The sequence below is a fragment of the Ostrea edulis genome, chromosome 4, assembly GCF_947568905.1.
Source record: "Ostrea edulis chromosome 4, xbOstEdul1.1, whole genome shotgun sequence".
NCBI classification, from domain to species: Eukaryota; Metazoa; Mollusca; class Bivalvia; order Ostreida; family Ostreidae; genus Ostrea; species Ostrea edulis.
This window is the reverse complement of record NC_079167.1, coordinates 6306713-6321977: the sequence shown is the minus strand read 5'-3', so window position 1 is coordinate 6321977 and position 15265 is coordinate 6306713. Positions and strand designations below refer to the sequence as shown.

Here is a 15265-nt window from a genome sequence, read left to right as displayed (position 1 = left end):
ACATTGTTTCTTCACCCGTTTGCAACTTGTGTTCTTTCATTTTGATGAACATGCATCTTTTAATAGTTGATCTTTCTATTTCTCCCAGAGATTCATATGATGCCTCCATTCGCTATCAGTACAGTAACACAGAAGTACAGGTATGTTTGTTATTTACTACTATCTGTACAGTAACACAGAAGTACAGGTATGTTTGTTGTTTACTACTATCAGTACAGTAACACAGAAGTACAGGTATGTTTGTTATTTACTACTATCTGTACAGTAACACAGAAGTACAGGTATGTTTGTTGTTATTTATTACTATCTGTACAGTAACACAGAAGTACAGGTATGTTTGTTGTTATTTATTACTATCTGTACAGTAACACAGAAGTACAGGTATGTTTGTTATTTACTACTATCAGTACAGTAACACAGAAGTACAGGTATGTTTGTTGTTATTTACTACTATCAGTACAGTAACACAGAAGTACAGGTATGTTTGTTGTTATTTACTACTATCAGTACAGTAACACAGAAGTACAGGTATGTTTGTTGTTATTTACTACTATCAGTACAGTAACACAGAAGTACAGGTATGTTTGTTATTTACTACTATCTGTACAGTAACACTGAAGTACAGGTATGTTTGTTGTTTACTACTATCTGTACAGTAACACAGAAGTACAGGTATGTTTGTTGTTATTTACTACTATCTGTACAGTAACACAGAAGTACAGGTATGTTTGTTGTTATTTACTACTATCTGTACAGTAACACAGAAGTACAGGTATGGTTGTTGTTTACTACTATCTGTACAGTAACACAGAAGTACAGGTATGTTTGTTTACTACTATCTGTACAGTAACACAGAAGTACAGGTATGTTTGTTTACTACTATCTGTACAGTAACACAGAAGTACAGGTATGTTTGTTGTTTACTACTATCTGTACAGTAACACAGAAGTACAGGTATGTTTGTTATTTACTACTATCAGTACAGTAACACAGAAGTACAGGTATGTTTGTTGTTATTTACTACTATCAGTACAGTAACACAGAAGTATAGGTATGTTTGTTATTTACTACTATCTGTACAGTAACACAGAAGTACAGGTATGTTTGTTGTTATTTACTACTATCAGTACAGTAACACAGAAGTATAGGTATGTTTGTTATTTACTACTATCTGTACAGTAACACAGAAGTACAGGTATGTTTGTTATTTACTACTATCTGTACAGTAACACAGAAGTACAGGTATGTTTGTTGTTGTTTACTACTATCAGTACAGTAACACAGAAGTACAGGTATGTTTGTTGTTATTTACTACTATCAGTACAGTAACACAGAAGTACAGGTATGTTTGTTGTTATTTACTACTATCAGTACAGTAACACAGAAGTACAGGTATGTTTGTTATTTACTACTATCAGTACAGTAACACAGAAGTACAGGTATGTTTGTTATTTATTACTATCTGTACAGTAACACAGAAGTACAGGTATGTTTGTTATTTACTACTATCAGTACAGTAACACAGAAGTACAGGTATGTTTGTTATTTACTACTATCTGTACAGTAACACAGAAGTACAGGTATGTTTGTTGTTGTTTACTACTATCTGTACAGTAACACAGAAGTACAGGTATGTTTGTTGTTGTTTACTACTATCTGTACAGTAACACAGAAGTACAGGTATGTTTGTTGTTTACTACTATCAGTACAGTAACACAGAAGTACAGGTATGTTTGTTATTTACTACTATCTGTACAGTAACACAGAAGTACAGGTATGTTTGTTGTTATTTATTACTATCTGTACAGTAACACAGAAGTACAGGTATGTTTGTTATTTACTACTATCAGTACAGTAACACAGAAGTACAGGTATGTTTGTTATTTACTACTATCTGTACAGTAACACAGAAGTACAGGTATGTTTGTTATTTACTACTATCTGTACAGTAACACAGAAGTACAGGTATGTTTGTTATTTACTACTATCAGTACAGTAACACAAGTACAGGTATGTTTGTTGTTATTTACTACTATCAGTACAGTAACACAGAAGTACAGGTATGTTTGTTGTTATTTACTACTATCTGTACAGTAACACAGAAGTACAGGTATGTTTGTTGTTATTTACTACTATCAGTACAGTAACACAGAAGTACAGGTATGTTTGTTGTTGTTTACTACTATCAGTACAGTAACACAGAAGTATAGGTATGTTTGTTATTTACTACTATCTGTACAGTAACACAGAAGTACAGGTATGTTTGTTGTTATTTACTACTATCTGTACAGTAACACAGAAGTACAGGTATGTTTGTTATTTACTACTATCTGTACAGTAACACAGAAGTACAGGTATGTTTGTTATTTACTACTATCAGTACAGTAACACAGAAGTACAGGTATGTTTGTTATTTACTACTATCAGTACAGTAACACAGAAGTACAGGTATGTTTGTTGTTATTTACTACTATCAGTACAGTAACACAGAAGTACAGGTATGTTTGTTGTTATTTACTACTATCTGTACAGTAACACAGAAGTACAGGTATGTTTGTTGTTATTTACTACTATCAGTACAGTAACACAAAAGTACAGGTATGTTTGTTGTTGTTTACTACTATCAGTACAGTAACACAGAAGTATAGGTATGTTTGTTATTTACTACTATCTGTACAGTAACACAGAAGTACAGGTATGTTTGTTGTTATTTACTACTATCAGTACAGTAACACAAAAGTACAGGTATGTTTGTTGTTGTTTACTACTATCAGTACAGTAACACAGAAGTATAGGTATGTTTGTTATTTACTACTATCTGTACAGTAACACAGAAGTACAGGTATGTTTGTTGTTATTTACTACTATCAGTACAGTAACACAGAAGTACAGGTATGTTTGTTGTTTACTACTATCAGTACAGTAACACAGAAGTACAGGTATGTTTGTTATTTACTACTATCAGTACAGTAACACAGAAGTACAGGTATGTTTGTTATTTACTACTATCAGTACAGTAACACAGAAGTACAGGTATGTTTGTTGTTTACTACTATCAGTACAGTAACACAGAAGTACAGGTATGTTTGTTATTTACTACTATCTGTACAGTAACACAGAAGTACAGGTATGTTTGTTATTTACTACTATCAGTACAGTAACACAGAAGTACAGGTATGTTTGTTGTTATTTACTACTATCAGTACAGTAACACAGAAGTACAGGTATGTTTGTTATTTACTACTATCTGTACAGTAACAGAGAAGTACAGGTATGTTTGTTGTTTACTACTATCTGTACAGTAACACAGAAGTACAGGTATGTTTGTTATTTACTACTATCTGTACAGTAACACAGAAGTACAGGTATGTTTGTTGTTATTTACTACTATCAGTACAGTAACACAGAAGTACAGGTATGTTTGTTATTTACTACTATCTGTACAGTAACACAGAAGTATAGGTATGTTTGTTATTTACTACTATCTGTACAGTAACACAGAAGTACAGGTATGTTTGTTGTTATTTACTACTATCTGTACAGTAACACAGAAGTACAGGTATGTTTGTTGTTTATTACTATCAGTACAGTAACGCAGAAGTACAGGTATGTTTGTTGTTTACTACTATCAGTACAGTAACACAGAAGTACAGGTATGTTTGTTGTTTACTACTATCTGTACAGTAACACAGAAGTACAGGTATGTTTGTTGTTTACTACTATCTGTACAGTAACACAGAAGTACAGGTATGTTTGTTGTTATTTACTACTATCTGTACAGTAACACAGAAGTACAGGTATGTTTGTTGTTATTTACTACTATCAGTACAGTAACACAGAAGTACAGGTATGTTTGTTGTTATTTACTACTATCAGTACAGTAACACAGAAGTATAGGTATGTTTGTTATTTACTACTATCTGTACAGTAACACAGAAGTACAGGTATGTTTGTTGTTATTTACTACTATCTGTACAGTAACACAGAAGTACAGGTATGTTTGTTGTTTATTACTATCAGTACAGTAACGCAGAAGTACAGGTATGTTTGTTGTTTACTACTATCAGTACAGTAACACAGAAGTACAGGTATGTTTGTTGTTTACTACTATCTGTACAGTAACACAGAAGTACAGGTATGTTTGTTGTTTACTACTATCTGTACAGTAACACAGAAGTACAGGTATGTTTGTTGTTATTTACTACTATCTGTACAGTAACACAGAAGTACAGGTATGTTTGTTGTTATTTACTACTATCAGTACAGTAACACAGAAGTACAGGTATGTTTGTTGTTATTTACTACTATCAGTACAGTAACACAGAAGTACAGGTATGTTTGTTGTTATTTACTACTATCTGTACAGTAACACAGAAGTACAGGTATGTTTGTTGTTATTTACTACTATCAGTACAGTAACACAGAAGTATAGGTATGTTTGTTATTTACTACTATCTGTACAGTAACACAGAAGTACAGGTATGTTTGTTGTTATTTACTACTATCTGTACAGTAACACAGAAGTACAGGTATGTTTGTTGTTATTTACTACTATCAGTACAGTAACACAGAAGTACAGGTATGTTTGTTATTTACTACTATCTGTACAGTAACACAGAAGTACAGGTATGTTTGTTATTTATTACTATCAGTACAGTAACGCAGAAGTACAGGTATGTTTGTTATTTACTACTATCTGTGCCTGTCATTATTTGTGCATAGTGAACATTTTCAACTTCATCTGAAAATTGTTTGACTAATGGTCACTAAAATTGTTATATTTTAAAACAGTATTTTATTATGATAATTCATAATAGGATCGGACAGCAAGCACTGCCTATATAAGTCCTCTCCTGTATTGTTATCTTGCACGTTATCTAAAGCTCAAACTTTGCACAAACTTCCAGGTTATTCATGACCAGACAATGCAAAATGACCTGAAACCATGTTTAATTTTTTGCAAAGTCGTCTGAGTAATAAAAATCACAAGAAATAACTGTCCTAGCCCCTTTTGTGTGCTGGAGAGACTAATATTTGAGGTTTGTACTTGACACCAAGGCTCCTTATGACTAGATGTGATGTCATGACACAAACCAAGGTTACAGGTTGTAAGGAGGTTGGAATAATTTGTTTCTAGCAATTTAGGAGGAATAACACACCAGAGAATGAAAGTGGAGGATATGTACAATAATATTTTGAAATTGAAAAGTGGTAAAAAAAAAAAAAAAATTTTAGAATTACCTAATTTAGTTTTAAAAATGCAGTTTTATTAGAAAGTAATCTGGAAAAAAATTATAACCCTTGATAGATAAACTTGAACATACAATAGATCAGCAATTGACATGTTAACTTACTGAGCTACCCAACTAGGTAATTCAGTTTAAAAGGAATATACATGTCTTGCTGATATTTATATTTTCATTCAAGTTTCAAAAAAGAGGTCGGCCATATCATGACAATGTACTATTCCTCCTTAAGGTATTCAATGTATAATTCCTCCTTAAGGTATTCAATGTATAACAATCATATTTCATATCTTATAAGTGGGTGGTGTGATTTTTGTAATCATCACTTTGATGGGTTTATATTGAATAAAAATAATCCACCATTAAAATTTACATAATTATGATTAATTGCTTCATTTCTTTTACCTTGAATTTTACATTGAAGTGTATAGAAAGAGTATATACTTTATTCAAATATTTTTAAAAGAAATTGTATTTTCATAAAAACATCTTAATCAAAAGTTACTTTATAAAAATATGAAATAAAATTACATGCATAAATCATTTACATCAGATATTTTTTTAGAAAATAAGATTTTTAAACTTATTATCAAGGGTGGATAACTCTTCCAGAAAGTTTCAAGTGCAAGAAGATTGGCTTCTAATCTTATACCAGTAATTTGAATTTGATCTGCTTTTTTCACCATTATTATGTTCCCCAAACAAAGTTTGAGAACATCATTTTTATACGTATTATGGTATGGCGTTGTCTGTCTGTCTGTCCGGACCTTGTGGGCAGGATACAGACTGAACCATAAGCCCTAGGACTTTACAACTTGGTACATTTGATCACCATGATGAGAGGAAGATGCCTATTGTTTTCCAAGGTCAAAGGTCAAGGTCGTAGTATCACTTATTAGGAAAACCTTGTGGGCAGGATACAAACCGAACCGAAGCTCCTGGATATTATAACTTGGTATATTTGATCACCATGGTGAGAGGAAGATGCCTATTTTTTTCAGGGTCAAGGTCAATGGTTTACTTAGTAGGAAAACCTTGTAGGTATACAGACCGAACTGTTGGGGCTAGGAGTGTCAAATTTAATATGCATATACCTTATTCCAAGTGGAGGAAGTCTATTGTTTCTCAAGGTCAAAGGTCAAGGTGGTTGTAGCAGGATACAAACAAAACTGTTGTGACTAGTAATGCCAATACTTTTCTTTTTCAAGTTTAAAAGGTCAAGACTGTTAGATGGCATGCTTCACTTGATAATTTGGTGCCAAGTATAGCTTGTGAACTTCCAAGTTATACTTTATTGAAGAGATATTTCTATATAATTTGAGATTCTCCTGCAAAAAAAATGGTGATCTGCCTCTACAAAAATAGTTATGTTCAATATTTTTGACCATTTCAAACTGAAACTAATTACTGAAATAAACACATGAAATCAAATTGTATGGAGTATCATTCTGCATGATCTGTCTTCATTATACATTTTATGGCTACAAGTAGCACATTCTAAGGCTATCCCTCTTTATATCTTGATATCCATTTCTACAAGCATAATGATGAATTAGCTCACAGAGGACAGTACTAACTTCACTAAAATATGAATCCCACTAAAATATGTTTTCCTTGAGCAAAATCTACAGGCGTATTATGCCACGTTGGCGTTGCTCTTGTTACACTTTGTTCTTATTAATGTGTTTTACAGGATGAGCGATGTTTTTCTCTCTTTAAAAACAAGCAATTATCAACAACAACAAATCAAACGAAGGTTAGGGTTAGAATGAGAAAACTTGTTCGGTAATGAAAAATGTTTGTAAACCTCGGCCCCCTTAATCTCCAGTCAGGTGCTCTACTAACTGAGCTATCTGGCTACTGGCGATCGAGCTTGTCTGACTACCACATTCCTCCCTCCTTAAATGTCTTCACACCTGGAAGATATTAACCCTGGATCTTTATACCCTGGCAAGCATTTCCACCTGTCAGTTCCAGGGAATGGTCTATGGCACCAAAATGTAACAGGAATGGAGAAAATGCAATGTAAACTGGCTTTGGGCGTATGTATAATTTTTCAATCAAAATTAAAAGTTGGCATATATATATATATATATATATACGTGTATGTGTATATATATATATATATATATATATATATATATATATATATATATTGAAAATCAGAATGACACATTCCATAAAAAACAATCATTTACTGCTAGCGCTTTCTCCATGTCTGCATGGTTCATCAGGCAGTTCAAATATGTATACAAAAATTGTTTAGTAACGTCTTTGTTATGACGTCAATTAAACGAGTCCTTTATGACGTCATAATAACATTAACCGGTAGTGTTTGGTAATTGTCTATTTTGTAAAAATATTATGCTAAATTGTAGTTCAATTATTCAAATAATTATTTTCTATTAAGACTTGGATTGAAAAGTTTAATAAAATAGTCCTCTTTGGCTTTGCGAGTTATTTCATTTTCAGTCCACATTTTAAAGAACGGGAACACTTTAAATTTACCACCCCCGCATTCCGCAAAATGTTCACTACATGGGGTGTTCCGCACACTAGGATATTTTACTTGTTGTTTGTGTACCCTTACTCGCGCATTAAGTTTGTTCGTTTGTCCTATGTAGTTTTCTCCACAAGTTGGGCAAGTGGCACAGTAAATAAGGTTCTCGGATTTACAGTTCAGGTTGGCATTGACTTTCAATATTTTCCCGGATTTAAAAGTAATGGAATCACCCACTTCTATGTATTCACACGTCCCGCAGCGTGGGTCACCACATTTTTTGACGTATTTGACCTTATTCAGGGAGAAATTGGCTCGAGTTATTAGTTTTTTTAGGCATGGTGCCTGACGTCGGCTGTTAATAATTTGAGATGAATTCACCACATTTTTCATATTGTTGGATTGTTCCAAAATTGAAAAAAAACGTTTCGCTGTATTTAAGATATTGTGATTCCTTGGATTGTGTGTGACGACGAAAGGCACATTGTTGTTCTGTTTGGTATCTTTTTAGCAGGTTTTCCGAAGTTCTGAAATAGGTATTTTTTCTGCTTGTTGGATTCCAGTATCAATAAGGTTTTCTGGGTAATGCTGTCGTATCAAATGTATCTTTAATTCTTCTAAGCGTTTTTTACGTAATGTTGAATTTGGAATTATGGTGCATATACGTCTGGCCATATTGTATGGGATATTACGTTTAGTGTGTGACGGGTGACACGATCTAAAATCTAGATATTGATGAGTATCCGTTTCTTTGCTGTATAAATCAGTGGTAATGTGATTGCCCTCTTTTATGATAAATAAATCCAGAAATGGTAGATTTTTAGTGCTCGCTTCCATTGTGAATTGGATTGATTCATGTAAATTATTTAAAATTGAATGAAATCTTTGTAAATCCTCATTGCTCTCGTCCAGAAAATGAAGCAGTCGTCTAAGTAACGTTTCCAGTTTTCATGTATGTACTTTCCAAATTCTGCATCAAATATTTCCGGTAGTGTATAATAAATCCTTTCCTCTAAATATCCCATAAAGAGAGTAGCATAAGTAGGAGCTACTTTGGTACCCATTGCAGTTCCCTTAGTCTGGAGGTAAAATTGGTCGTCAAATTGGAAATGGTTATTTTCTAGTATAATTTTTAGACCTTTAATGATAAAGTCCTTTGAGATTCTTTCATTAATTTCTGTAGGGTATTTCTCAATCCAGTACTTTACTGCTTCTATGCCTAAATCGTGTGGAATATTTGTGTATAAAGAGGACTATTTTATTAAAGTTTTCAATCCAAGTCTTAATAGAAAATAATTATTTGAATAATTGAACAACAATTTAGCATAATATTTTTACAAAATAGACAATTACCAAACGCTACCGGTTAACGTTATTATGACGTCATAAAGGACTCGTTTAATTGACGTCATAACAAAGACGTTACTAAACAATTTTTGTATACATATTTGAACTGCCTGATGAACCATGCAGACATGGAGAAAGCGCTAGCAGTAAATGATTGTTTTTTATGGAATGTGTCATTCTGATTTTCAATATTTATTTACAACTGTGCCGAATCAACTTCTAGTATAAATATATATATATATATATATATATATATATATATACATATATATATATGTGTGTGTGTGTGTGTGTGTGTGTGTAAAACACCTGATACCAGTATATAAAAACTGTCCTTTCTCATGTGAATCTTGTACTAATTAGGTTGGTAAACCTTTTACTTTCCCCATTTGATCTTGTCGAATCTTGTGCATTACACATACACGGAAAGTATGTTAATCTTCTTAAGTCATATGACTATGAAACTCATTTTGTTCACCTGCAGAATCATTGTAATTTTGCAGCCTGGTGATACAGAGGCAGCTTTGATGTTATTGGATTTACAGAGGCCTCTAGTCTCTGGAGGAATGGCTCCACAAACCAGGAGCTGAGGCGTACACATCAGATCAAGTTTTCATATTTTAGGCCTTTTTTTTTCATTCAAAGAATTAATTTATTGTGTTATGTTTTATTTTATTAAATGTATCAGGTATCAAATGCTGGAACTTTACTGTACACTAAATACTAGATGAATGACTGTTAGATACCTTACATATACCTTGTATACTCTTGATCAAAAGACTTTCTGCAATCTAGCTACTGTTCAAATGCATGTGATAGCCTGATTAATGGGAATTGAGCATCAAATCACACTTCTAGCATGCTTGAGTGTGTCACCGAAGGCTCAGATTTTAAGTTTTCGCATGTCCAATGACAAATCTTGGAACATCTAATACATTTCTCAAGAAATTTCAGTACATAATCAAAGAATCTAAGCTTTGTTATAATTTTTCTCCAAAATCCTACTTAATGGTGATGGCCAACTGTTAATCATACTGTAAAAAATGTATTGTTACTTTTTGAGGCAATTTCAAGATGATTATCACAATGTTTGATTGCATGGCTAAGCATTTTGGATTTCTTATTCACTCATTATAAACACATCACCTTGCAGATGCATGTATCAATAAACTGAAGAGTTGGAGTTGTCTCTTCTTTCTATATTTATAGTATAGATGTTGTCTCTGCTCTCTATATTTATAGTATAGATGTTGTCTCTGCTCTCTATATTTGTAGTATAGATGTTGTCTCTGCTCTCTATATTTATAGTATAGATGTTGTCTCTGCTCTCTATATTTATAGTATAGATGTTGTCTCTGCTCTCTATATTTGTAGTATAGATGTTGTCTCTGCTCTCTATATTTGTAGTATAGATGTTGTCTCTGCTCTCTATATTTGTAGTATAGATGTTGTCTCTGCTCTCTATATTTGTAGTATAGATGTTGTCTCTGCTCTCTATATTTGTAGTATAGATGTTGTCTCTGCTCTCTATATTTATAGTATAGATGTTGTCTCTGCTCTCTATATTTATTGTATAGATGTTGTCTCTGCTCTCTATATTTATAGTATAGATGTTGTCTCTGCTCTCTATATTTATTGTATTAAAGATGTTGTCTCTGCTCTCTATAGTATAGATGTATGTTGTTTATATACCTCGTTCACACGAAGAATTTAATTCACATTAAACGTAAGTTAATGCGAATTAAATCTGAACCGCGTTCACACAGAGATTTTAATGCGCATTAGTTTACTTCAGATTAAAATTGACGTCGCGATTTATTGTGTATTAAATTTACTTCGCATTAGCTCCGTGTGAACGCTAAGTGAAGCTAATTCGCATTAAATGTACACGCATGCGTAATGGCAAATTTGGGTCACATGCATCATACCCGTGGTCAGCTATATATATCAATGTTAGTTTTGTGCGAAAAACTAATCAAAATGATAGTAATCACTAAAATACCTGTACAAACAGCATGTCATTAGATAATGTCAGACGTAGAACAGGTATTCTATAAATACGGTAACCAATCAGATTGGCAGTCTACATAACAAACACCAGATAAACACGTGTTCGATAGATACACGTGTTATGATAACTTCAATAAATACATTTTTACATTTAAACAAATATGCCGCTTGATCATTGTTGAATTTCTTTAAACCATATGACGTCATATTTATTTATTGTGCGCACTCTTTAATAGAGATGCAATCGAATTTAATGCACATTAGTTTACTTCACATCAAATATTATCGCTGTGTGAACGCTATTTAATTCGAATTAATTTAATGCGCATTATTTTACTTCGCATCAAAAATTTAATGCGCATCCGTGTGAACGAGGCAATAGTGTAGATGTTGTTAGGTTTTGCTATGTGATTGTTAATCAGTTGTGTTACTCAGGTTAGTATGGAAGCAGGTAAATGCCAGGGTAGTATCAATCTAACTGGTGGCCACCATTTAATTTCACTGATACGGTCGCCACTTATTTAACTTGCAGCTGCCACTTATTGCAACTGATAGCTTCTACTTTATTTGTATGGCTGCCATTTTTATCTGGCATTACCTGACTTAACAACACTTTCTATCTTTGAGATAGCACAATTTAATTTCTTAAGATAGCCTAAAAGTCCTTGAACTTTTGCGCTGTAATTGAACAGGACTCCCTGTGACCCCGTTAGACTTTGATGTCAAGGTCACACATTCATGTTCTCCAGATGCTTTAATTTTCTTTAAGCTTTTGAATTGCAACTTTATATGATGTCTTTCTATCTACCCGATTTTTAGACCAGATGGTCAAAGTCACAAATTCTATTTGTAAGTTAAATTATAATGATTTCTGGATGATAGCTTTAGTATTCTTTGAGATTATGCAATGAATTCATAGTGGCTCCCATTTAATTTGCAGTCACCAAATCAGTTAAATGGAGTGGCGGCCAACAGTTGAATTAATATTAATTTTCTACCCTGCCACCTTCTGGCTTCCGTAGGTTAGTATTTGCCCATAGGCTTCTTCAATTTGTTATTTTGTATTTAAACATAAGCTTATTTTATACAGTGTATGACAACACACTTTGTTCATAATGAATTTATAAGTTCTTGTATATATCCATGTGATCATTATTGAGTGTTTTAGCTTTAAGATTGCTATTTATTTAAATTAATTATTATAATATTTATTGCTCTTGAAAGAAATAAAGATTATTTCAAAGCATTTAATTGTACATTGGCTTGAGTGATGTTAGATTTCAGGAGACGTATAGACATAGTGCATGTGAATAATGGTCTACCGACCAGATAATGCTGTTATATCAAGGAACTGGAATACTGATGCGTAGTGACCATTATTACAATACTGATTACAAGATGCAACTGCTATTGTAATGAGAGTATCTAAAATGACAGTTTTTAATGTTACAAAATTCAGTCAAAGAATCTACATCAAGCCTTTCTCATTTAAAGAGAGCTTCAGTTCAAGGAGGGAAAGCACTTCAATTTAATTAGAGAGCTTTAATTCATTTAGAAAGAGAACTGATTTACCATTATTTATGAATTGAATAGATTTATCATTTGAAATGAAGATATCTTTAATTCAATCAAAGACATTTCTAAGTTATTGAAGATATCTCCAAGTTACAGACAGATTTAAGTCTTTAAAATAGGTAGTGACAGTTCCATCGCCAAACGCTCGGCATCAGGTGTGAATGTCACGGGTCCTCAGAGATAACCTTAAAAACGGATGTCCCGTGTCACAGTAGGTGTGGCACGCTAAAGAACCCTCACTGCTCAATGACCGCAAGCGCCGAGCATAGGCCTAAATTTGAAGCCCTTCACCGATCTTGGTGACGTATCCATATGAGTGAAAAATTCTCGTCTCGTTAAGCAAGACCAATCAATCAATCCAAATTACAGAGCTACACCTTATTGAGAATATGTTAGTTTGGAGTTTAAATTGTGCTTTCTTCAATTGAAGAAATGTTTAGGTCACTTGAGTGACCTATAGCTATTTGTCTATCCTTGGTGGTTTATTAACAGTTGAACAGTTTCTCCACAATTATACGTACCCTTTCAATTCTATTTAGATTTGGTATGAAGCATGTTTAGGACATAAAATTGTAAATTTCAGGACTTTTGCACCCCTGAGGCCAATTACAGATAAATTATCAAAAACCTTTGTCTTTACATCTGCATATCTACAAGAAAAACTAAATGCATAGTCATATAGAGAAGGAAGACCTCTACAAATTGTAAATTTTATAATCTCAGGGGTAAAGGGTTCTGGCCATGATTTTGATTGATTGTATATTGTTTAATACCTCTCGAGAATATTTCGCTCATTTGGAGACATCACCATTACCAGTGAGGGGCTGAAAAATTTAGGCCTAACCATAATTTTTACAAACTTGAATCTGCACAATATCGGGAAACTGCCATGTAAATTTGAACTTATCTGGCACAGTGGTTCTTTTTTTTTCCCCTATATATTTGCATGTAAAACTTTTATTCCTTATTGTGGCCCCACCCAAGCCCAGGGGAAATGATTTCAATAATCTTGAATCTGCACTTTCAGGAAGCTTCCATGTAAATATGAATCTTTCTGGCCCAGTGGTTCTCTAGAAGATTTTTGAATGACCACACCCTATTTTTTGCGATTATCTCCCCCTTTGAAGGGTGTATGGTCTATCATTTGAACAAACTTGAATCCCCTTCATCCAAGAATGATTTGTACCAAGTTTGATTAAAATTTGCATGCTGGTTCTGGAGAAGATTTATAAAATTTGTCTACAGTCTACTCCACTTATATTGAAGTCACTTTAATATACTGAACTATCTATTATTTTGAAGTAAAAGTAAATCCCCAGTAACATTATTATTATAGTTCAACATTGGTTATATTGAACTTTGGATATCGTGAACAATTCAGGTTGGTCCGTTGGATTTCAATATATAGGGAGTAGAGTGACGTATCTTCCCTTGGAGAAAGGTGTTGCCTCTCATTTGAACAAACTTGAATCCCCTTCACCCAAGGGTGATTTGTGCCAAGATTGGTTGAAATTGGCCTAGTAGTTCTGGAGAAGACCATGAAAATGTGAAAAATTTACGACGGATAATGGAAAGTTTTGATGAGGAAAGATCACTTTAGCCTTTGCAGGCTTAGGTGAGCAATAACTTTCTTTTTATACGCCCTTTGAAGATGGGACATATTATGGTATGGCATAGTTTGTCCAGACCTTGTGGGCAGGATACAGACCAAACCATAAGCTCCTGCAATTTACAACTTGGTACATTTGATCACCATGATGAGAGTAAGATGCCTATTGTTTTTCAAGATCAAAGGTCAAGGTTGTATCACTTAGTAGGAAACCCTTGTGGGCAGGATACAAACCCAACCGTAAGCTACAGGATATTACAACTTGGTATATTTGATCACCATGACGAGAGAAGGATGCCTATTATTTTTCAAGATTAGAAGTCAAAGGTCAAGGTCGTAGTATTACTTAGTAGGAAAACCTTGTAGGCAGGATACAAACTGAACCGTAAGCTCCAGGATATTACAACTTGGTACATTTGATCATCATGATGAGAGGAATATGCCTATTGTTTTTCATGGTTAGAGGTCAAAGGTCAAGGTTGCAGTATCACAGTAGGAAGACCTTGTAGGCAGGATACAAACCGAACCGTAAGCTCCAAGATATTGCAAGTTGGTACATTTGATCACCATAATGAGAGGAAGATGCCTATTATTTTTCAAGGTCAAAGTATCACTTAGTAGGAAAACCTTCTAGGCAGTATACAAACTGAACTGTTGGGGCTAGGACTGTCAAACTTTATGTCAAGTGGAGGATGCCTATTGCTTCCAAAGGTCAAGGTCGTAAGATGCAGACCGATTCGTTGGGGCAAAGACCATCAAATTTGGTTCACATACATCTTATGCCAAGTGAAAATATTTCACAGAGTACATGATCTGTCTTGTTTTTACGATGCAAAGAAAGTATGTCACACCCTGATGATTACTGATGCTACTTGAAGTCAAGTTCTACAAATCGTGGTGCAAGAAAAACGCCCTATTGTACTAGCTTTCCAATGGCATATTATGTACCAATGAAAACACACGAGGACATGAACTGCG

General features: G+C 33.6%; 1 protein-coding gene across 1 annotated transcript in view; it reads left to right on the top strand.

Annotated features, from left to right (window-relative positions):
- Positions 1 to 12348, top strand: part of LOC125671768 (protein sine oculis-like) — a 29598-nt gene extending 17250 nt beyond the window's left edge. The window contains exons 7-8 of the mRNA XM_048907656.2: positions 89 to 140; positions 9597 to 12348. Coding sequence (XP_048763613.2) covers positions 89 to 140; positions 9597 to 9683 — 139 coding nt within the window. The 3' untranslated portion in view covers positions 9684 to 12348. The remainder of the gene's footprint in view (positions 1 to 88; positions 141 to 9596) is intronic.
- The last annotated feature ends 2917 nt before the right edge of the window (positions 12349 to 15265 follow it).